Source organism: Acinonyx jubatus, chromosome B2, assembly GCF_027475565.1.
Source record: "Acinonyx jubatus isolate Ajub_Pintada_27869175 chromosome B2, VMU_Ajub_asm_v1.0, whole genome shotgun sequence".
Lineage (NCBI taxonomy): Eukaryota > Metazoa > Chordata > Mammalia > Carnivora > Felidae > Acinonyx > Acinonyx jubatus.
Genome location: NC_069385.1, coordinates 100714947 through 100739034, shown reverse-complemented (window position 1 = coordinate 100739034; position 24088 = coordinate 100714947). Strand labels below are relative to the sequence as shown.

The window sequence follows — 24088 nt, the reverse complement described above, 5'->3', positions numbered from 1 at the left end:
AAAAGGAAAGTAAGAGGAAGGTGAATACCTTGGTCCTTGGGTCCTCTGACTGACTGAGGTACAGGAAAGCTTGATCATCAGCCTGGACCCAGAAAGTGTAATTATTGGTCTCTGGAGCCACAAAGAATCCACTGAGCCGTGCTCTGGAAAGCAGAGAAACACAGAGAAGTAAGAGCAACCAATGCCTGAATCACTGACCCAACAAGTGGGTGCCCTTGTACTTTGTTTTTCTTTATGGCGATGAGGAAGAAACACGGGACTCTTGTGCCACAGGAGTGGCCATAGTACTCTGTAAACAGCTATTCCTGTGGCACCTGCTAATCATTCTCTCAACACATCTCTTCGCAGTGGCCATGACTACCTTCACAGTCATGTACCTTTGGGAAAGTTGCAGCCGCAGCACGGGACTGTCTGGAGGCTTAGCATTTACTAACAGCTAGTGGATTGTAGGGGCTCAATCAATAGAAATATTATTCTTATTATTAGAAATAAAGAGATCACCAATAAGAATTTGCTCTGACTTGTTCCAGAACCTTGGTTTCTTGTCTCCTACTCCAACATATCATACTTCATGAGGTATATTAGATCATTCCTCTGGCTAAAGTCAGTTATTAGCTGCATCACATGTGTGCATATGCATAGCTGTAAGTGGCAATCACAAATTAGCAAATGTGTTTCCTGTTAAATAATATTACTTGACTTGTGGACAACACTTTGCAGTTCTTTATGAAGGGGGTAAAGTGATAGGCTTAAAATAGCCCCAAATAATGTTAAGAAAAGCTTCTATTTTATCTCCCTCATGGTGGACATCAAGGTCATAGAAGCAGGTGTTTATGTGAGGTTTCACAGACTGGTGGCTCTCTTTAAAATATATTCCTATGGGTGAAGAAGGATATGTGCATAATGAAGCATGGTAGACTTGTAGAGAAATCACAAGACTTGAAATCAGAAAAAATCAGAGCTTAGTTCTGCACTTGATAATGGTATATAATATTAGATAATTTTCTAACATTAGAAAAGCACTTTACCTATCAGGGACTATAGTTCCTCATCTGCAAACTAGACCTATAAATACATCTTCAGTTGTGGCATCTCATGAACTAACTTGTCTTCAAAGGCCTAGAGCATAGTAATAAGTCAATATATATCAGTTGAACTGAATAAGATCAGGAGACACACTGGATACACTGAGGAATGTCAGGACATGCTGTCTTGCCTTGCTCTGTTGGCTGAATGTGCACATGACAAGGCTGGTCATTCCTCAAGATAATGACCTTGCTCTCAACCTTCTATTCTTGGTGTTGTTAATGTTTGTTTATTTTTGAGAGAGAGAGAGACAAAGATAGAGACAGAGACAGAGCATAAGCAGGAAAGGGGCAGAGAGAGAGAGGGAGACAGAATCTGAAGCAGGCTCCAGGCTCTGAGCTGTCAGCACAGAGCCCGATGCAGGACTCAAACTCACAAGCCGTGAGATCATGACCTGAGCCAAAGTTGGACGCTTAACCGACTGAGCCACCCAGGTGCCCCTCGACCTTCTAAACCTCTTTGAACACAATGTTGTGTTTAATGTAGGTTATCAGTAAATAATTTTTAATTGTTTGAAGGTCTACTAATTAAATGTTATCTCACAAAAAGAGGGCAGATTTGCTCTGAGTTTACCAGAAACTTCAATACCTACAGAGAGTATTTTTCTAATTAAATATTATGGCCCACAGAGAAAAGTCCACTAAATGTGTCAACAATTCCAAATTAACAGACATAACCTACAACTTCGAAGAAGGTTGCAGGCAATTTTATGAAACATAAATGTTTAATGTTTAAGATAAACTCGTGACCTTGGTAGTAGAGACAGATATGGCTAAGTAAAGATCAAACTATCTCAATAAATACCAAGAATATTTTCTGAAAATCATTTTGAAAATAACTGCTTTAAAGGTCCATAAATATAATAATTTATCAATTAATATGCCAATTTTTTAATTTAAAATTTTTGAATTGTAAAGAAATGAAGGACAAAGAGAATGGAAAGAGTTACTCTGATTTGTGGCTCCTCCAAATGGCAGTTAAAGAGACACTCCATGCAGGAGGTACATACAGTCAAATGTTCTTTTGTATTTTGAGGTGGTCTCTCTCCTTAACACTCCCCCACACACTGAATATAGCTGAAAGGTTTTCCTTTGAACATTATTGATGATTCTCAGAAACCATGATAAAGATGTATCATTGCATACCACAAGGGACCACAACAATTGCCACTTTAAAACTATGCATTGGTGGTTAAATACCCAGTTAGTAAGGCTTCTGGGACAAGAGACTATTCTGTTCACAGATTTTCTTCCCTACTTGGCTTCTTCAAGGTCTGAGATTCCCGAACAGGGAACAAAGTCTTTCATTCCACAACTGAGTTGAAATTTAAAATGGCCAAATCCTTGTAGGAAGGCACAGAATGGCTGGAATTCACATTCAGGGGTCATGACCAACCTCTTTGAGAGGAGGTTTGGAAAGAGAAGAAATCCATCACACTGTCAAGGATCCATCCCTCTATGTACACTGAGAGCACACTAAGGAAACAGTGTGTCTAAGCAATTCTCAACTTTTTATATTTTTAAGACCACTTTAGGAAACTACACATTTCAGCCACATCCTCAAAGTGATTAAAAATATTCACAGCAACACTAACAGGAATACCATAATCACATTGCCGTCACTGCTACAGAAAACAATGCCCATAATAGCTTCCCCTGCTATTCACCAGCCACTGGGTTGACCTTTGGCACTGAGTAGTTGTTCCAGCAGACATGCTTGCTTTCTAGCCTTTGCTCCCTCATATGACCAGAAAGCATATGCTTGCTTCTTTCTTTGGCATCAGCCAGATGTTGGTTTCATGTCTTAGCCACGTACCTACAGCAAGTTTTATGGTGCTCTCATCCAAGTACCCTGGCTTACCCAGATTAATGTTCCAATTACTAGTCATATCCAAAGCAGACTATAAACTGACTTGTAGAAAATATAAATTTTACCTATTGATCAAAATTCAGCATGTACCTAAAAAGGCTTGTGCTATACCAGCATGACCAACACTAGTTGAGAATATTGATCAAACTGTTGTTGAGTTGGTGGGTGTTAGAGTTTTTCCCCTGGAAACCTCATTGCTTACCTGTCTCCTGGTCTCACCTAGGTTAGTAAAGACACTTTTGATATAAACTCCCACTTTTCCTACAGCATACCTGAAGGGTTGCCCTTCTTTTGACCAAAATCCAAATGGAGAACTGGCATTAGGGACAATCTGCCACCAGTACCCAGAAGTGGCTGCAGTCAGATCCAAGCCCTCAGCAGCATCTCCAACTTCAAAAAGCAGCCCTCGATTGCCTGTAAGACAAGTATACCTCAGAAACATCAGAGGACCTTCATCCTCCATTTGGGGAAATACTTTACCTCAGATAACACAGTGAAGATGATCCAGCTACTATCTACAGAGGTGAGTCAACTGAGACCCAGATGTTGCAGTCATGTAAGAGGTTCTATAGATAACACAAATGTTCCAGAAAGCAGAAAATATTGCTTGGTGTAGAATTTAGCCTCTTGGAAAGATACACTTGATAAAAAGCAATGATAAAAAAAATATTGGGAAATATTTTCAAGGGACCAAGACAGTAGGGAGTCTTTTCTAACGAGAGTGTCAGGGAAAGAGAAACCAGTCCTGTGGAGAATTGACAGAGCAAACAAATGCTGTGATGGAGTACAGAAGGACAACATGAACTTGGGCTCTGATTTATCTTGTTCAGGAGAGATTTTCAGTATTTTAAGGTCTAGTTCAACCTGGGAACACTATTCCCTACAACCCTTTATTCCCAGAAAATTGGCAATCTTTAAATTTTTTCACATAACGGCCCCAATTTGTGGACTCACACATGGAACAAATTACATGCCGTACAGCTATGATGTGATATTTTTAATGATATTTTACTTACTAATTTGTGTTTTATATTAAGCAAACTCTGACACCCGAGGTACACGTACAATCAATATTGCATACTAACTTGGACTGCGGGTGCCACTATGGAATCATACATGTGTGGATTCAGATTCCAGCTTTGCCACTTACTAGACCTGTGGCTTTGAGCAAGCAAACTGCTTAATGCCTTCATTCTCTGAGCATCAAAATGGGATCAATAATAGAGATAACGCACTAAAGACTAAGGGAGATTGAGTTATACGTCAATCGTATCTCAATAAACCTGGGGGGAGGGGGAATGAGTGAATTTGACAATTCTGGCAAAAAAAAAAAAAAGACTTAGGGAGTCTAAACTATATACACAAAGAGCCTGAAATATGGTAAGTTTTCAATAAAGGATAGCTGTGGTAATTATTATTATTTTAAACTACTACTGTTGTTCCCTGTTAAATCCAACAAAAAAAGGAAATAGAAAAGGAACAAGCAGAAAAATAAGAGTGTATTTAATCTACTACTTGGATTTGTGGATAACTGTTGCGATGTCTGCCCTGTGCATGGAAAGATGTTCTGGGCAACCCTGGCCTCCACTCAGGAGACCAGCTGCACCACCACCACCATCTTGGCTGTAACAGCCAGTTGTTGCCAAATGTGCCCTGGGGACCATTGAGAACCACTGCTTTACGCAGTAATTTGCCCTACTTTCATAGAAGAAACTTCAAAAGGTCTTCATAAAGGACGTTAACTCCCAAGAACAGCTGCATTCAGCTAATTATCCTACCACTACCCAAGCAGCTAAAGCACTGAAGGAGGGGAGAGCTCTCTATTTCCTGACAGGAAACACACATTCTCTCCAGCACTTGCTTCAGTAGTTTTGTTCCCTTGGATGGGAGCTCTCCTTGAGTAAAAACTGCAGATCTGGGACCTGAAGAATGCTCAAGCCAAAGCTTTTGCATGCATTTTCACACTCGAATGGCCTTTCTTTAGAAAGGTTTCTCCCCCTGCTGGGTTACTTTCCCTGTACGTGCCGAACTTCTGGAGTTGAGCTCACTGTCTGTGGTTTCACCATGAAGTCAGCCCCTTATGGGGCAGGTAAGGAATAGAGACGTGCAGCCTGTAGTTCCAGGCTACATAACACACCAACCACCCTTAGTCCCTAACTACGCCTGAGCTTGCAGTTCTAACGCTCACCAGAAAAGTGTTCCAATGGTGCGCTTTTAAGCTGCAGCCCTGAGGTAGAAGCTTTACACAGAAAGGAACAAGTAGAACCTGCCACCTTGCCTCCCCCATTTCTGCCCACTTCAGGCATAAACATGAGGCAAAGGCATGATACATCACTACTTTTCAAAGAAGCAGACAGTCACCCACAGGGAAGAAGAAACAGCATTTAAATGCACCCCACTCTGCCCCACTCCCTGGCCTTGTCTAGTGCTGCTGTTATGGGCACAGGAGAGGACACTCTAATGCTCTGGTCTTCTTAGCCAATGGGCTCACAGCTGACCACAGTATGGAGCGAGGCAGCTTTGGGGTTTCCACCAGTAGCTACAGCAATGTCTTGATTGCAGTTATATTTTTTCTTTTTTAATTTTTTTAACATTTATTTACTTTTGAGAGACAGAGCATGAGTGGAGGATGGGCAGAGAGAGAGGGAGACACAAAATCCAAAGCAGGCTCCAGGCTCTGAGCTGTCAACACAGAGCCTGACATGGGGCTCGAACTCATGGACCGAACCATGAGATTATGACCTGAGCTGAAGTTGGATGTTTAACCGACTGAACCACCCAGGTGCCCCTTTTGCAGTTATACTTTATGCATCAGGTCTCCCCTGAACCCCACTGGCCATTTGGTTGGGGCCAGAAGTGCAGGGTCACTAAACAAAGCAAAGCCAAGAAGCTCTCTGAAAGGAAAGTCCTCACAGTGGTATCACAGGCCCAGAGCTCACTGAGCTAACCAGTCAAACGGCTGAGAAAGCAAACACTTATTTCCACTTCCCGGCCCCTCCTGGTGATACCTAGAGGCCATTGTACAACGTCCTTACCTGCCTGAGGAGCAGTGAGTCTTGCACCTTTTCCTGGAGCCCTAGTGGTGCACTCAATCTTCCTGGGAGACACATGTCTAATATCACACGGAATGCCTGGGGAGAATTTTTTTAATTAGATAAACAGAGAGAGAGAGAGAGATATAGGTGTGAGGCAGGACAACATGACCATCCTGAAGTAGACAAGCTCCTATTCTGAGGTAATGAACTGGATGTGAGTAATATAGCAAAAGTTGTCCCCACCAACTGAAGGAGGCCAGGAAAGGGAGAGTGTAAGGCAATGGGGCATAGGGCAGCTTCCAGTAATTAGAAAGAAAACAAGGCAATGCAGTGCCATTCACTGAGAATGCACAAGCCTCGGCTGAGTGTGGGAGAGTAAAGGTGACGTGAGATTGTGAGGATGTTTTCCTGCATCCTTGGTGTCACCAGCCAGAAGAGCCTCCCACCTGGCAGAATAAAAGGTTCTAGATGGGTACCACAAAAGGATTTCCCAAGATGGAATTCCAGAAGAATCTGCATAGCAAATGCCTGCCCAATCCAGTTTATCAAGAGGACTAAGGAGAAGGGTGGGGAGAGGGGTGGCCTTTTCAGTAGAAGTGGACCTTTCTGAAGACACAGCTCTACCTTTCCCTTCTCTTCATTCCCAGGATGAGGACACCCAAGGGAATTACCCATGAATTTTTTTAATTTTTATTTTTTATTTAAATCCAACTTAGTTAACATATAGTGTAATAATGATTTCAGGAATAGAATTTAGTGATTCATCACTTACTTATAATACCCAGTGCTCATCCCAACAAGCGTCTTCCTTAATGCCCATCGCCCATTTAGCCCATCCCCCCCACCCTCCACCCCTCCAGCAACGCTCAGTTTGTTCTGTATTTAAGAGTCTCTTATGGTTTGTCTCCTTCTCTGTTTTTATCATATTTTTCTTTCCTTCCCCAATGTTCATCTGTTTTGTTTCTTAAATTCCACTTATGAGTGAAATCATATGATATTTGTCCTTCTCTAACTTGTTTCACTTAGCATAATACCCTCCAGTTCCATCCACGTTGTTGCAAATGGCAGGATTTCATTATTTTTAATTGCCAAGTAATATTCCATGGTGTGTGTGTATTTATATACAACATCTTCTTTATCCACTCATCAGTCGATGGACATTTGACTTTCTTCCATAACTTGGCTATTGTTGATAGTGCTGCTATAAACATTGGGGTTCATTGCCCCTACGAATCAGCATTTTTGTATCCTTTGGATAAACACCTAGTAATGCAATTCCTGGGTCGTAGGGTAGTTTTATTTTTAATTTTTTGAGGAACCTCTATACTGTTTTCCAGAGTGGCTGCACCAGTTTGGGAATTGCTGTAAATTAGGAGTATGTCCATAAACTGTCCCTACAGGACTACAATCCCACCTAGTCTCAAACAAACAGATAAAATACCTTAGGGCAGGATGGCGTAATGAGTCAGAAGAGGCAAAAATTTCTTCTCCCCACTCACTGCATGCCATAAGAGACACATAATCTCCTACAGCATTTAAACTATGAACTATTTTCAGCCATTCTAACTTAGTTACCTGCAATGGTAACCCGGGCAGGATTGTCAAAGAAGTCTCCTGTAATTATAATGTCTGTTTTTCCCCCAAGGCTCCCAGATTCTGGAAACACAGATAGTATTTCTGCAAAAGAAAAAAAAAAGTAAGCTTCTGAACATAGAATATAGAATGTGACCCAGATAATATAATAATAGAAGGCTATCACTAATGTATTCCTTACTTTCACTTTCTAAGACCAGCAATAGTTGGAATTTTTTCTAGTAATAGTCACTTAAAATGCATATAATAAGGACTTACCTATAACAATATGTATAATACATATAATACAGGATCAATATTTCAAAGGAAGGGGAGATGCAGTCACTCATGCTAATAGCAGAAATCCTTACATACCATGATGCTTTCTTAGGAAACCTGTCACCAGATCTCAAGTATTCAATTTACAAGTCACAGAACAGTAGGTTTTATGTTATGGAGGAATCAGCTTTGGATGCACCAGGCCAAGCCTTGGTTCACCTGTTTGAGTTTGCAGTTTGCTCTAAGCAAGAGAATGAATTGCACCATCTTCAGGAGCCTTGCCCTCCTTCCATCCCACATGCTCTTCTCCCTGTGTACGCTCACCACCTCAAACATGTTTTTCCATGCTGCCTCCTGACTGCTTCAAAATCCCACTGTCATATGCCACATATCCCCAAGAATGTAAGATTTTCTGGTCCTTTCCTCTCCTATGATCCAAACTTGACCATTCTAAGTTCTATTCCCTCAAGGGGAAACAGGAGTTGTCTTCTCCAACAAACTGAAGACACAAAGAAGCTAATTATGAATGGTTATGGGTTTTATCGGGGCATTTCTTATATAAGCTCCTGCCTATGAAATAGTATAATTATGACATGCTGGGCTAGCACAATTAGAGAGAGTACATGAAAGTGCAGAGGGGAGGATTAGGAATAGAGCTAGGGTCTATGGAATAGAAAGAAATTTCTAGAAATGATTCCTGAGCTGAATCTTAAAGTGTGAATTAAAACTGGCCAAGTGAAGGAAAGAAATAAGGCAAAGGATGTTTAAATAAAGCAAACGATAGCCTCTGTGGAGAGAGGCTTCATTTAAGGTCCATTTCCGTGTTGCTAGAATGGGAAAGACAGAACAGGAGAAGCAGATGAGGAAGAGACCAGAGGCTGGTACCATTTCCTATTGAGAGTGGGAAGCCTTTAGAGGGTGGTAAGGGAGAGGCATCAGATGTGTGGTGTAGAGAATGGTGGTGGTGATGTAGAACATGGATCTTTAGGGGACAGAGAACAGATCGGGACACCTTGGAACCATTGTGGCATGCCAGGCAAAAGATAATGGGATTCTAAATTGAGGTAGTGATTGTAGAGATAGAATGGATACATCATATTTAAGAAATTGATAAGGGGTCTAATTGCAATAAGTAATCTAAAACCTTATCAAGAAATCGATGGGAGGTAAAACCAGCAGAAACTGGTGACTGAGTGGATTAGAGAAGAGAGAGGGGAGGAAAATCGTAGATGAATCCCAAGACTCTTGCTCATTTACTTCTTTCAACAGCTTTTGGAGTTAGAAGGACAAACACCACTTTGTCCACTTTATAGATATTTAATTACAGCTCAGAAAGCTAAATGACTTAACCAAAATCATCAAGTAAACAAATGAATGCCAGCCCTTGGGGAGCTCAGCCCAGTGTCCTTTATAATAGTCCATATTCCCTCTCCCATAGCCTCCTCAGCTATAAGAAAGTTCTAGGGGGCGCCTGGGTAGCTCAGGCGGTTAAGTGTCCAACTTCAGCTCAGGTCATGATCTTGTGGTTCGTGGGTTAGAGCCCTGTGTCAGGCTCTGTGCTGACAGCTCAGAGACTGGAGCCTACTTCAGATCCTGTGTCTCCCTCTCTCTCTGCCCCTCCCCCATTTGCACTCTGTCTCTCTCTCAAAAATAAACATTAAAAAAATAGTTCTGGCCTGGAGTTCTCATCCCAAGAAGACATCAGTACTGGAAATATGAAATAGCTATGTGATTAGAGATTCCTGTCAGCCTATCTGGCTGGTTCAACAGTGTTAGGCAAATTCACCAGGAATCTTGGGGTCAGGTGGCCAGGAGAGTGGACGTCCCATCATAAATTGTTTACGTGCATAAGATTTTGAATTGGATCTGCATTTTTATGGCACTGGGATCTTTGGTTACTTTGTCCTTCTGGGTCTGTTTCTTCATCTGTAAAATGAGCCTAGTACTGTCTCATAGTGGAATTAATATTGAGAGTGCATGTACTCAAACTACTCAATAAGGGCCAGCCAGTAAGTTGCTTCTTCAAACTTACTCCCAAAGAGACTAGCTATACTGGTTAAAGAAAATAAAGGAGGGGCGCCTGGGTGACTCAGTGAGTTGAGCATCCAACTGTTGATTTCGGCTCAGGTCATGATCCCAGGGTCATGGGATTGAGCCTTCCATCGGACTCCACCCTGAGCATGGAGCTTGCTTGGGATTCTCTCTCTCTTCCTCTGTTCCCACCTCTCTAAAATAAAAACAATTTTTTTTTAATTTTTAAAAGATGTTAAATAAAAGGCAGAGATCAAAATTCAGATTTTGCAGAATTATCCTATCTAGAGAGTAAATAGCATTTGCCCCTTGACCTATGAAATTTCTTGCACTTTTGGCAAAGGTTGATCTTATTGCCCCTGGAATTTGCACCTACTTCACAGACATATCTTCAGTGGCTTTGGGATTGTCTTCAACACTGAAGTCTAAGTACTCTTCTTTAGTGATCAACCCTCTACTACTGAATTGCATTCACAATTTCATGCAAGTTTCCAATTTCAACATTCATTTTTTTTAGTATGGAGTTTTGCTCATCTGATAGCAATACTGTAGTCTAGCATCAATATCAGCAAGTCATAAGTTGTTGGATGAATACTCAACTGTAGTTTAGCATCAATATCAGCAAGTCATAAGTTATTGGATGAATACTCAAGGTGAGGTGTTAAAGTAACTGAAAAGATGCACTTTTGTACTTTTCAGTGCCATCGCTCTTCCATCATTTCTCAGAACATACAACAAGGTGACCTCCTTTCTTTCATTCAGTTTATATCCACAAACTTTGCATAGAAGTCCATGATCGACCCTCTTTTAATATGGCAACCACATGTGACACTCACACAAGCAACTTATTCTCATCCAAAGCCGAAGGGTCTTCCATCACTGTGGGGACAGCCTCAGGTGTTCATGGTCATAGAGAAACGGACAGGAAAAAGGGAAGGAGGATTCTACATTCAGCGAGGTGTGAGGAGGACAGGGAGAAGGAAAATTGTACCTGAATATGTCTGGTACAGGAAAAGCTCCTGTTTAGCACTGACCAGCCATGCATTCTTGTGTACCATGGACCTTCCAAGACAAAGTTTTGTTTTAGGTGAAAAAAATCATTTCAGATTGCATTTTTTAAATTGGCTGCCTAAAATGAAGATCATGGGCCAACCTCTCCTGATCTTTATAACAGTTTAGATACCAGTTCCTTTTGACAAATAGAGAATGATACCGATGAGGCAATGTATGTTTTGCGATTTAGAAAATTTTTGTATGACAATGATTACACCTACTTCACAGGGTCACAAGCATTAAATGGAATGATGATGTGAAAGGTCCTGGTAAAGAGTTGGCCTACAGTAGATATGCAATAGATATTAGGGTTATTCCTTCCTAAATTCGAAATTCGAGAGAAAGAGACAGCCTCCATATCTGGGGCTATGTTACTGCAGGTAATTATGTCACTATCACCACAATGAGATTAATATCAGCTAGATAGCATACTTTTAAAGAAAATACCTGACAAATTATATAGTGTCAGAACATTAGGTAAGGCATGCAGGAATCATTCACAATCATAATTTCCTCTTCAAAGCTCTGTGAAATTGGACCCTTTCCATCTTGAAGAAGGCATTTGCTAGACAACGCATTTCATGGAACTATGTTCTGTTTTAAATTTACAGTATTATGAGATTACTTTTTACTTAAGACCTAATTCCCAAAATTTTGTGCCATCATCCCATTGAAACATCTACAGTACCTCAAGACACAATTATATTCACCTAAGTAAAAGAAACCAAGCAGGTTTCATTATGCTAATCTGTCTGTTTGGAATTTTCCATTATAAAGGGTTCAAAAAAGTAAGCAAAACAAGAAAGAGATGGATAATACAAAATGTTAATAAATCTGCTTACTCCTCATTACTTACTTTCCTTTGTTAAATACTGAGAAACTAACATTCTGGGAGCCTGTAACAAAAAGAAAGACATTAACACAAGAGTCTGCATGTATCATCTGGGCCAGGCCATTGCTACCCTAAATCCAAGGACTCCAGATATCACCAAGTGACTGCCCAAACCCATGATTTCATTAAGAGTGCCCAGAACAAACACCTCCCAGATTTAGCACCATCAGTGTTGACTTCCAACAATAAAAGGATAAATGTAGTAGCGTAAAGCAGATAAGAATTACAGCAGTCTCACAGTTTGACTAAACATGGGAAGCCTGGCTCTACTGGTTACCAGCTACAATTCTCTCACCTATAAAGTAAAAGTAATTCTACCAACTTCACCAATCCACTTATTGTGAGGATTAAATTAGCCTTTTAAGGAGTTCTCAATACATGGTAATTACTCTTTTCATGCTTGTGAGCATTCTTGAAACAGTATTTTTCTGATACAGAAAAAGAAACAGAAAAGACTTTAAACTTATGCCACTTCCTGAACGGACCAATGTAGTTGCCTTCCACACGGCACTGCAGGGTTCCAAAACCATGGTCTTCCTGAAGAGGATAGCTAGAGAGAGAACCAAAATCTGAGGTGAGAATTATCAGACAACTCAGAAGTTCTGACTCTTTAGCCAAGAAAGTAAAAAATAAAAGGTGAGTTGGCCAGCAAAAATTGGTAAATACTTAAGGCATAATGAGTTCATGGGAGCAAACACTAGAACAGTACTAACTAGAGTTCTTGTTGACACACATGCTATCAGGCAAGCATGCAGTGCGAGAGACAAAATTTAACTTGCTCCCAACCTCTTTTCAGACCTCTCCATTCTTTCCAAAACCTTTACAACAAGGAGAGAAAAACCCTTAAAAAAGAAAAAAATCTATTATTGGGGCTCCTGGGCGGCTCAGTAGGTTAAATGTCCAACTTCAGCTCAAGTCACGATTTCACACCTCGTGAGATGGAGCCCAAGTAGGGCTCTGCACTGGGTGTGAAGCCTGCATAAGATTCTCTCACTCCCTCTCCCTCTACCACTCCCTGCTCACATTCTCTCATGGTCGGTTGGTGTCTCTCTCTCTCTCAAAAAAAAAAAAAGGTGTGAGTGTGTGCGTGTGTGTGTGTGTGTGTGTGTGTGTGTGTGTATGTGTGTGAGAGAGACAGAGAGAGACAGAGAGAAACCCACATGGAAGAACCTAAAAGCATGTATTAGGCAGGAAAGACACTCACCAGCTTCCTGTCTGCCTGTTTACAAGAGAGCAGGCTGTGACCCAGTTGTCTCCTTGAGCTTCCAAGATCAATGGACTGGATAAAAAAATGGGGTAAAAAAGACATGAGACAATAGTGTAAGACTCTCAGTAAAAATTCCTAGCAAAACTCAGAGGAAACACTGTTATAAGCATTCTTCTCTGGATTTATGGGGTATCACTGAGGGTGGCCAAAGCCTGTCCCCTGAGGAGATGTTGAATCAACTCTCAGTCTGAAGGTAAGCAATGCATAGCACTGTTTCATGGTCCACACCTTCACACTGCAGAAAGAGCATTTCCCTTTTCCCCCAAAATCTTCATCATACCCACAATGGCTATATTGAGTCTACATAGAACTACTGTGGAGTCGATGCCTCCATTCCCCTTTTCAATGTTATATCCCTGACCAAGGCTGACATGGGACCAAGCAGTGAATGTGGCATATTATTAAGGATGTACTTGGGGCTTGTATCCTCCACAGAAAGAGTCATTTCCTTTCAAGACAAGTTCACCACTACTTAATGCCAAAAATGTAGATCTGGAGAGTAGCCAGATCATGTTCTCCTCACCTAGGGCAGAATCACAGAGATGGAACAGAAGACAATACCCCCATCCTTTCTAGGAGTACAAGGAAAACCAGACACAAGTATATAGAATCCACTCAGCTACAGTAAGACTCGGTTTCTTCTACCTTATCAAGCCTGGCTATAACTACTTCAGATATTGCAAAATCACAGTTGCTTAAAGCCTCCCCGAAACACAACTTCAACACATTGCCTCTTGTTCCTTTCCTTCCCTAGCACGCATGATTTAATAGTACCACTTTCCATTTTAAAGTGTCTGGCCATCCTCATTATTCCCAGAAAACAGTAAAATTCAGTGGCTCTCAGTGCCTTCTTCCATGTTTTCCTCTGATCAGACTAACAGAATTCCTAAATGCACAAATGGATACCAACCCAAGAAGGAAGTTACAATGGTCTTTGGGGTTCACATGTCGTTTTACAAAAAAAAGAAAAAAAGAATCATTTCAGCCTGAGAAACAAGGGAGAGAAGGGGAAGAATCGAAAAAGAAAACCCACAGATGCAGTTACAGCACAATTCACGCTGAGCCCAGAGTGACTAGTTGTCAGTAAATAAATGGACCAACTTAATCGACCAGTTGCAATTACATTAACAAAGTTTGCTGAAGCCCAACTCACCAGGGACCATAAACTGCAAAGAAAACAGCAATTCTGTGCCAACTGCTCACAATTTATTGCTATCGGGGAAGCTGGTCTGAGGAAGCAATCCAGCATGTTTGTAACTCGTTGAACACAGAAACTAACACACACTTACCTATCAATGTACTCCGCATCGCAATCAAAGGTTTCTGGTCTTCCAGTGATAATCCAACCATACACATGTATTAGTTCTCCTGTTTTAAGAAGATTTTTGAAATGTAACACACTTCACTCATACTGTAAATTATAACATAAGCAATTTATTTTTGGTACCATCTATTTAATACAGCCAAACTGGACATGACTCAGAATATTAATGCTTTTTTACAAACTGTACAACAGGGAAGGAGTCTCAAGTATGATCCAGTGATCAATATTACACATTAAAAAGTCTAAAATAACTAATTATTGCAATCACAGAGTCAATCAGCTACGTACAGAACACAAAAGCAAGAACAGGTCTTCCCCACAGTTCTATGAAGTATGAGGCTTTCGGGAGGAAGGGCCAGTTTCCACACACTGACTTGTTCTACCCTCTTGGCTGTGTGTAGATCATCACCTAACGTGGGATTTAAGAACACGGTGCCTTGGGGTGCTCTGCATTTCATGACACTTTCCCCTGGGCACTTGCTAATATGGAAAACCAAGGAGGTTCATGTCACATGATCTGGATGGGTATTTGGGGATACTAGACTTTCTTCCAAATCTCAGAGGACAAAAGATAAATGTCAAGGATGACCCAAATGGATGGGAACTCAGAAAGAAAGGCATGAGATAGAACAGAATTACAGCATAAAGATGGGCAATTGCACATCTCATTCATTCAAAAATTATGCTCATGTTCAAAGATAGAACAAATTGAAGACCTGCAAACAGTTGGTGTCAGCCTTGCCCACTGACAAATGGATGACTTCTACTGCTGAGTCTCCTCTATGTGACTCATAGGGATTTCCACTAGGTAACAAGTATTTACTTAATACACCCTCTTTTGAGTTCAAGAGGAAGTGCAGGCATCAGCAATCCCCCCCTCTCAGCAAGGTGGACTCTTGGTACTGTCCCTACCCAATCTGTTCATAGTTGGTGAGAAAGGAATCTGTGGTGAGAAAGGAATCTGATGTCACTCTTTCACAAAGAGTTTGGGGGCCCCTACCGGATGCTACATGAGCTGATTTCTTCCATAGTTGAAAACACCTAAACTCAGTTCTGTAGAACTACATGAGGCAAAGTTTTAAGCAAGCACACCATAGTAAGGTGATGTAGTTCAATTTCACCAAACAACCCCACAACCTGGAAATGTGTGCCTTCCAAATAATTAGGAAATTTAACCATATACACTGTAATCTTACAGCATCACAAACAATGTTAAGAGATGAGAGCAGTTTGGGTTAATGAGGTAAAACAACAAAGGTGGAAAAGAAAAGAGCACTTAAGGGGATCATGAAGTCACTGAAGGCAGAAGACTTTGAATCTCTTCATGGCCACATTTAAAGTCACAAAAGAACATTACCAAGAAGTTGTTCCCTTCATGCTGTGGGTGCTTTATTAATACAAGAAGACTTTTGTCTGTGGTCACTGGATGACTGACTAGCGCTGAAACCATGGGAACCTTCCGGGAAGTATGAGAGCCACTCACTGTACAGATGAATGGGTAGAAGGGGCTGGAACCTAATGCCTCAGACAAAGATCACAGAAATGGAGAAAGCCTAGACTCTGGAGTTCTTTGTTACTATTAACAACTGGCAAAATAATTTCCCTTCACTTTAATAGAGCTAAAGTATTAATTCCCTGGCTTTGATGGGCATGATTTCTTGCTTTCTTGGGCACAATTTTAAAAATTGGCAATAAGTTCTAGAAATTGGGAATTTTGTGAGTGGTTAACAGTCTTGCTTCTAAATAAAGAAGTCCAATAGAGCCTGAGAAGTGGCTAAGCCAGCCTATGGCTCTGGGTGATTCTCCGTCACAGTGGAGAACTATTAACCACATATAGAAACTCAACTGCTAATGGAACATCATCTCTCCTGTCCCCACCACCTCCCCCATCTCCCTGGCTGCTATTCTGGGCAGACTTCCCAAATGAAATGAGAGTAATCATCTGTAAAATGATTTCAAAGATGTCACCATGTGGATCCTACCCAGAGGGACCACTCCAACAAGGCCAGCCACCAACCATTCCCCCAGAAGGGGGAAGATACAGTGTGCAGCTCTTGGACTGGGTGGGAGAAACGGGCCTGACAGATCCGTGTGAGCCAATGTCCCACTTCACACCTCTCATGGCAGGCCCCTTCCTCATCCCTCACCCTGTGGACTTCTGCCATCTAAACAAGAGCTTTCTAACACCAGAGCAGCAAGGACCCAAACGTCTGCATGCGACTTTTAGAGCACATTTTCTTTTTAATAAAACATGATCACGTCTTGATTATTCAAATGGAAAGAAACAGATCTCTGAATAACCCGCATAAAAAAAATCATGCTGGAATCATATTCTTCAGTATATAATTTAAATACACACATACATAATCTTGTGTCTACACACACACACACACACACACACACACACACACACACACCCAAAGGGCAAATACTTTTCAGCAACTCAGATATTCATTGTGACATTCTCGAGCAGTCAAGACATTCAAAACTAGATCAGTTTATGCATTTAGACACAACTACATATAAACATTTAGCAATTTGTATTCCCATAATTACACCATCTGGAAACCCTGAACAAAGGGAAAATCTGAAATAGACCTAGGAATTTGCCAAGAATCAGACAGCAAATTATACATAATCCTAGCTTGTATTTACTACTTAGTTGTAAGGCAAGCTTAGCGATTCTTGAACCTATTTCTTAGCTGTGATCCCCTCTTTTATGTAAATCTCAACCTTCTCTCTCTTCTTCACTTCTATCCCCTGGCCTTTGCATGCCTGTGTGCTCTCTAATTCACAAACAAACCCCCAGTGTAAGGATCAGGGTTGCTGGCCTTGCATGTGGTATGCAACACCACTCAATGCAAAACAAAACAATGGGTACACCTGCCCACTCTGGATTCTGCCTGCCTGGGTGCAAATCCCAGCTATACACTTAATAGCTGACTTTAAGCAAGTTACTTAACCTTTTGGTATCTCGTTTCCTCATCAGCAAATGAGAATTATAGTCCCTATGTCATCAGGTTCTTGTGAGAATCTGATAAGATAATGTATGCCAACCACTTAGAACAGAGCCTGGCTCACAGTAAAGTTCAAAAAAGGTTTGCTATTATGCAAACAACTATAAAATTAAGAACAATGATGATTTTTATTTCTTTCATGCTCTGGCAGTACCTGGTTTGATTTTGCTGGCCTCTTTTCCTTTTCATGTTTGGATTCCTTTTGTTCTCAGTAAAGTCACAGAGCAAAAGAGCCCACAGGTGAAACCAAACCAGATTGAAAGTAAACCAGAGGTTGACATTTATTTTCAAACCAGCATCAGAGAAGTTCAGTGTTCCCATTTATAGAGAGCACCCACCTGGGTAGAAGAGCTTTCAATAGCTTTAGCAAAGGGATCCATAATTATTCCAATTTTAATAGATTTCTTACCTGGCACTCCACTCGGTGGTATAACGTGGTAAACAATGGGTGTCTGCCCCCTGGAAAACTGTTCAGGAAAGGTTATCATAAGGGAGCATTCCATTAGAATATCACAACCACAGACAAGAAGCAAAAGTCATTCCTCATCGGATATTAGTCAAAGATGGTAAATGATTACACTTCCTCAAATAAATGTACATCTATTTCTTTTTATCCTCATAATACAACTGTGAAGCAGAGTTAACAGGTATTACTATAGTTTCTCCACAGAGGAAGTAAAGGGAATTTTACCAAGGTCATGTAGCTCTCTGTCCTGTACCATACTGCCCAAACTTTGGCAAGTCTGTTTCCACCAGCCCACCTACCGTAGCCAGGAACACATTTCACCAGAAAAATAGGTAGGTAGGCCACCTTTAGAATTCCATTATTGTAACTTGGTATTTTGGAATCTTGAAGGATTTTAATTTTCTTGGCAAAAATTTGCTTACTTAAGTTGAAAGGATTGCAACTTAAATTATCATCAACACCTTTGTAGGAATGAGCAAGCTACAAAAAACTGGAGTTGGGTAGGCACACAAGTGAGGTGTTTGTTGAGAAAATGGATCATGGCTCTCAGGAGAAAAAAGTATTCAAATGATTCAAGGAATGGGAAGCAACATCACTCTTTGAGAAGGGGGAAAATAGCCCTGATGGAAGAGGTGGAAGTCTATGAAAGCCTGGTCATGGCCCTCCAAATCAGCTTTCTATGTCCCTTCCCCCAAGGTATATTCTCTGCTAATCACATGCTCTAGAAAGGCAGGGACAGTGCCTTACTCAGTCATGGTTATACTCTTATGCATAGCATGGTATACAGAAGACATTCAAATTTTTGTGAATGAATAAAGTGGCCCCATCTGAGATGATTGATATGGTACCTGGAAGTAGAGGGGAGAAAAAGACAAGTCCAGGAATTTCATCTTACCTATAGGCATCTGAGTTAGTCCAAGATTAGTGCATTTCATGGTCAGGGCCAGTGTGAACAGAGAGGCATAAGGACGGACTGACCAGGCCAAGGTTTGACACATGAGCTAACAACATTCAGGAAGAGACTTGGTTTCCCCCTCATGTGACCCTCACTCTCAACCTCCTCTAGATGCCTACACAGACTTCATTCCCCATAAACTACACTGCTTCCCACTTGCAAACCAAGCGAAAGCAAATTATTTAGCTTGGCCTGCTTCCAGCATCCCAGGAGTTCACCTTCCCAGGCAGAATACCACCAAAGAATAACTCCGTTGTTAATCAACAGCCCTAATCAGAGGAGAGAACCAACAGACATTTCAAAAAAGCTAATGGTGGCTCGGCAAGTGTAAGTTTTATGTATTGATCCACATGGCTACACAGCCTGCCATCAAGGCTAGTTTCCTCCTCCTAAAAGAGGGTTAGAAAACAGGTCACAGAAAGTATGTACAGTCAGAAGGTCAAAGTAAGAATGCCATGACCTCACCAATTGGGAGCTGGCTCTGATCTCACCAAAAGATAAGGATTAACACAATTCCACATGCCCCTGCCAAACATGCACTCCACACCCTGGACTCCCAGCCTCCTACTGTACCCAGGCCTTCACCTCTCCCTGAGGTGCCCTTGGACACTGCCATTGGAAATATATCCTAGGAGCCTCATGAGGTAGAGTAGTGGTCACCACCTCCCCTTCTCACAGACATTAGAAACTGAGGCTAAAGTACAATCAAGTCCAGACCAAATAAGGACACATGCGTCTGGATTTCCAGTTTGAAATGTAAGATCTACCACTCAGTCTGTGAGCCTTCCACCAGAAGCATGGGGGTGGGGGTTGGGGTGGTGGCAGGGGGAATAGAGTGACTCCTTGATCACTCCCTCCCCTTCCTCAACATGGTGGGGTGGCTCAGAGTTAAACCTCAGAAAGAGCTTCACTTGTGATTCCCTCTGAGCTGACATGACATAAAAATGGTGTATTTCTAAGGAAAACAGGCTCCGTCCACCCACCAAGCGAGAGACATGACAAAGTGAAAAATTAATGAGCTTCCAAATCAAGCTTCCCGCACGCTGATCCCTGAGCCGGAGTGAGGTCAGCCTGAGTGAGATGGGGGAGAGGAAACACAGCAGATCAGGATAGCGAAGCCACAGCCACCAGCTGCTTGATAAACCTTCTGTGAGTTGTTCAAACTTGTCAGCGCCTGCAGCAGGCTCTTTGAAGTGGACTGGCGAGATGGAATTAATTTTTAATACTCACGGTTCCCCCAGTCCCAAAACAAAGAGACACACCGTGTTTTATTTAGCTTGGAATGCCTCTCATTAACTGCATCCCCTGGTGATTTTTCATCAACTCGCCAAGCTAGACGAAGCACTTGAGGACTTGTTTTCTTTAATGTGCAATTTTAGGAAGTGCTTCTCTTCTCTCCCCTTGCTCTCCCTCCCGATCTTTAATAAGTAGGAAAACTACTATCTGGGGTGAAAGGAACATCAAAACCAAAAACAGCATGGTGGTTAGGGAGGGTGCCTGGCCATCCATCTGCTGTTACATCTACAGAGACAGTGTAGAGGTGATGGTGTGGGTCTTAATAAGAATGGTTTTTTTCTTTCTGCTGCATATGTGCAGAAGCAAAATTCCAGAAAACAAGCTTCTCTTGAAGTGAGAGACAAGTTGTTAAATGTGAACTGACAGCAAATTCCAAATTTGTAAATGGACTGCCTACATAAAGAGTGGATGGTAACAGGGATGATTTGGGGGGATGAATTCTTGCTCTAAAGGAGCATTAATGACTAATACTGTTACGAGCAACCTTTCAACAGAGGCACCCTATGGGAAGTACGATCATCACAAGGAACACTGTCAAACCTCAACCTTTTGTGAAAAGTCTAGCACCTTCCCTTTTGAGAGATTGGTGTGAAACTAACCTGAAATGAACAATAGGCTGAACCAAACATAAAATTAAGACCAAGTATACATATTGCTTCTCCAAAATAAGTTAGGTATTAGCTCATAAACTCTCCCTCTCTCTGCTTCCATTTGGCTCTAAGTTAGAAGGAGAATGCCATCAGCAAATGCCCTTTCAATCTCAGGTTGGAAAGAGTAGCAGAAATAGAGTACAAAGCAGAGGCAGAGGTAAAACTTGGGCCCTGAGTTCCTTCATCCTACCAAGACTCAGGAGAATTGCAGCTATAAAATGAAACACTGACCCACGATGATCATCTTTGTGGCTCCTCTATGGGCTTCAGTTTAGAAGATTTAAAGTCTGACACAGGTTCAAATCCTAGTCCTTTTCAATTCCACATGTAAGTGAAATCATACAGTATTTGTCTTTCTCTATCTGACTCATTTCACTTAGCACAATACCCTCTAGTTCTGTCCATGTTGTTGCAAATGGTAAGAGTTTATTCTTTTTTATAACTGAGTAACATTCCATGAAGGGAGGGAGGGAGGGAGGGAGGGAGGGAGGGAGGGAGGGAGGGAGGGAGAAAGAAAGAAAGAAAGAAAGAAAGAAAGAAAGAAAGAAAGAAAGAAAGAAAGAAAGAAAGAAAGAAAGAAAGAAAGAAGGAAGGAAGGAAGGAAGGAAGGAAGAAGTAGATGGACATCTGGGCTGCTTCCATATCTGGGCTATTGTAAATAATAAACATAGGGGTGCATATCTCTCTTCAAATTAGTGTTTGCATTTTCATCAGATAATTATCAGGAAGATAAATCTCTGGATCATATTTCTATTTTTAATTTTTTTAAGAAACCTGCTTACTGTTTTCCACAGTGGCTGCACCAATGTACATTCCCACCAGCAGAGGGAATACAGTCAATAATATTGTAATAACTCTGTATAATGACAGATTCTAACCTAGACTTATCATAGGGATCATTTTGTAATGTATCAAAATATCAAATCACTATGATATATACCTGAAAGTAACAGGACATCATATGTCAATAAAAACTTAAAAACCAATTTTTAAAGAATCCTAGTTCTGTCATTTACTACCTAGAGGACACAGGAAAATTATTGAGGAGATGGGCAAATTATTTCATCTCCCTGAGCCTCAAGTCACTCATCTGTAAAACCACGATAATAAATAGGTACCCCATATAATTGTTGCAAGCATCAAATTAATGTACATAAAGCATAGAACCTGACATCCAAGTGCTCAATACTTAACTTGCATTGGTACAGACTCAGAAACCCCACAACCACCATCCACCTTTCTTCTTACCCTGGCGAAGCAGACCCTGACTTGTAAGTTGCCTGTCAATAGCACAAAAACTCCCTCAGACAGCAAACACACATTGCTCCATCCTTAGAACCCACCTGGAAAGTACAGTTGTCCCGCGGTCCTGGACTTGGGCTGCCTACCACCTGTCCCCCAGAGTGCACTTCCAGGTAGTACAGCCCCTCATGTGCTTCAGACAGCAGGGATCTGCAGGCAGAAAGTGGATGTCCTTGTGAATCAAAGACAGAATTACCAAAGCCAGCCGCCCCACCTGACCACTTTAAATTTCCTCCCTGCACCTGTGAAATGGCACTTACCAAGGATTCCTATGTCTATTTGCCTTCTAGATCCACTCACCTACTAGACTTTAAAGATTGGATCCTCAGGAAACCATCAAAACCCTAGAGGAGAAAGCAGGAAAAGACCTCTCTGACCTTAGCCGTAGCAATTTCTTACTTGACACATCCCCAAAGGCAAGGGAATTAAAAGCAAAAATGAACTACTGGGACCTTATGAAGATAAAAACTTCTGCACAGCAAAGGAAACAACCAACAAAACTAAAAGGCAACCAACGGAATGGGAAAAGATATTTGCAAATGACATATTGGACAAAGGGCTAGTATCCAAAATCTATAAAGAGCTCACCAAACTTCACACCCGAAAAACAAATAACCCAGTGAAGAAATGGGCAGAAAACATGAATAGACACTTCTCTAAAGAAGACATCCAGATGGCCAACAGGCACATGAAAAGATGCTCAACGTCACTCCTCATCAGGGAAATACAAATCAAAACCACACTCAGATATCACCTCACGCCACTCAGAGTGGCCAAAATGAACAAATCAGGAGACTATAGATGCTGGCGAGGATGTGGAGAAATGGAACCCTCTTGCACTGTTGGTGGGAATGCAAATTGGTACAGCCACTCTGGAAAACAGTGTGGAGGTTCCTCAAAAAATTAAAAATAGACCTACTCTATGACCCAGCAATAGCACTGCTAGGAATTTGCCCAAGGGATACAGGAGTACTGATGCATAGGGGCACCTGTACCCCAATGTTTATAGCAGCACTCTCAACAATAGCCAAATTATGGAAAGAGCCTACATGTCCATCAACTGATGAATGGATAAAGAAATTGTGGTTTATATACACAATGGAGTACTATGTGGCAATGAGAAAGAATGAAATATGGCCCTTTGTAGCAACATGGATGGAACTGGAGAGTGTGAGGCTAAGTGAAATAAGCCATACAGAGAAAGACAGATACCATATGGTTTCACTCTTATGTGGATCCTGAGAAACTTCACAGAAACCCATGGGGGAGGGGAAGGAAAAAAAAAAAAAGAGGTTAGAGTGGAAGAGAGCCAAAGCATAAGAGACTCAAAAACTGAGAACAAACTGAGGGTTGATGGGGGGTGGGAGGGAGGGGAGGGTGGGTGATGGGTATTGAGGAGGGCACCTTTTGGGATGAGCACTGGGTGTTGTATGGAAACCAATTTGACAATACACTTCATATATTGAAAAAATAAAAAAATTAAAAAATTAAAAAAAATAAAGATTGGATCCTTCGGCAAAATGTAATTGTTTTACTGAAAGTCCTTAAAATTAAAAAAAAAGAAAACCTGTCTTGTTTGTCAGAATCGTAAGTTCAGGGACTTTAAGACTTGGAAGGGACATTGATAGATAGTCTAATTCTAGTTTCCATTAAAAATTTTTGACAGTTCCAAATAGATTAAGATATTTATGTGTGTGAACACCATAGGTCAGGAGCAAAGTGGGGCTTGAATCCTAGGCTCCTCCTGATAAAAGGAATTGATTTTACGTTACCCCAAAAATTCTTGACTTCATAATATTCAAGCAGCCCATGAACACTTCATATACCCATCAAGAAAGTCCTAGACCCTCTCTCCTCTTTTCACAAATATCACAGTGATTTCTCTGCCTCTTTGGTGCTGCCATTCATGTTGATTTTTGTAAGAGGGGGAATATGATCAATAAGGAGCTAGCATTAAGAAGTGTGTCCCCTACAAACCTTCTCATCAAAATCTT

At 41.3% G+C, this 24088-nt stretch overlaps 1 protein-coding gene across 11 annotated transcripts in view; it reads right to left on the bottom strand.

The window, feature by feature from the left end:
- PKHD1 (PKHD1 ciliary IPT domain containing fibrocystin/polyductin) overlaps positions 1-24088 on the bottom strand; it is a 482749-nt gene that overhangs the window by 442823 nt on the left and 15838 nt on the right. For all 11 annotated transcript variants that reach the window (XR_008298567.1, XM_053222692.1, XM_053222697.1 and 8 more), the window contains 11 exons: positions 22136-22244; positions 17835-17892; positions 14374-14452; positions 13022-13096; positions 12303-12367; positions 11782-11821; positions 10864-10934; positions 7566-7667; positions 5991-6086; positions 3228-3369; positions 29-143 (listed from right to left, as the gene is read on the bottom strand). Coding sequence is in view for 10 of the 11 variants with exons in the window: in XM_053222692.1 (XP_053078667.1) it covers positions 29-143; positions 3228-3369; positions 5991-6086; positions 7566-7667; positions 10864-10934; positions 11782-11821; positions 12303-12367; positions 13022-13096; positions 14374-14452; positions 17835-17892; positions 22136-22244 (952 nt within the window). In the remaining variant the exon portion in view is untranslated. The remainder of the gene's footprint in view (positions 1-28; positions 144-3227; positions 3370-5990; positions 6087-7565; positions 7668-10863; positions 10935-11781; positions 11822-12302; positions 12368-13021; positions 13097-14373; positions 14453-17834; positions 17893-22135; positions 22245-24088) is intronic.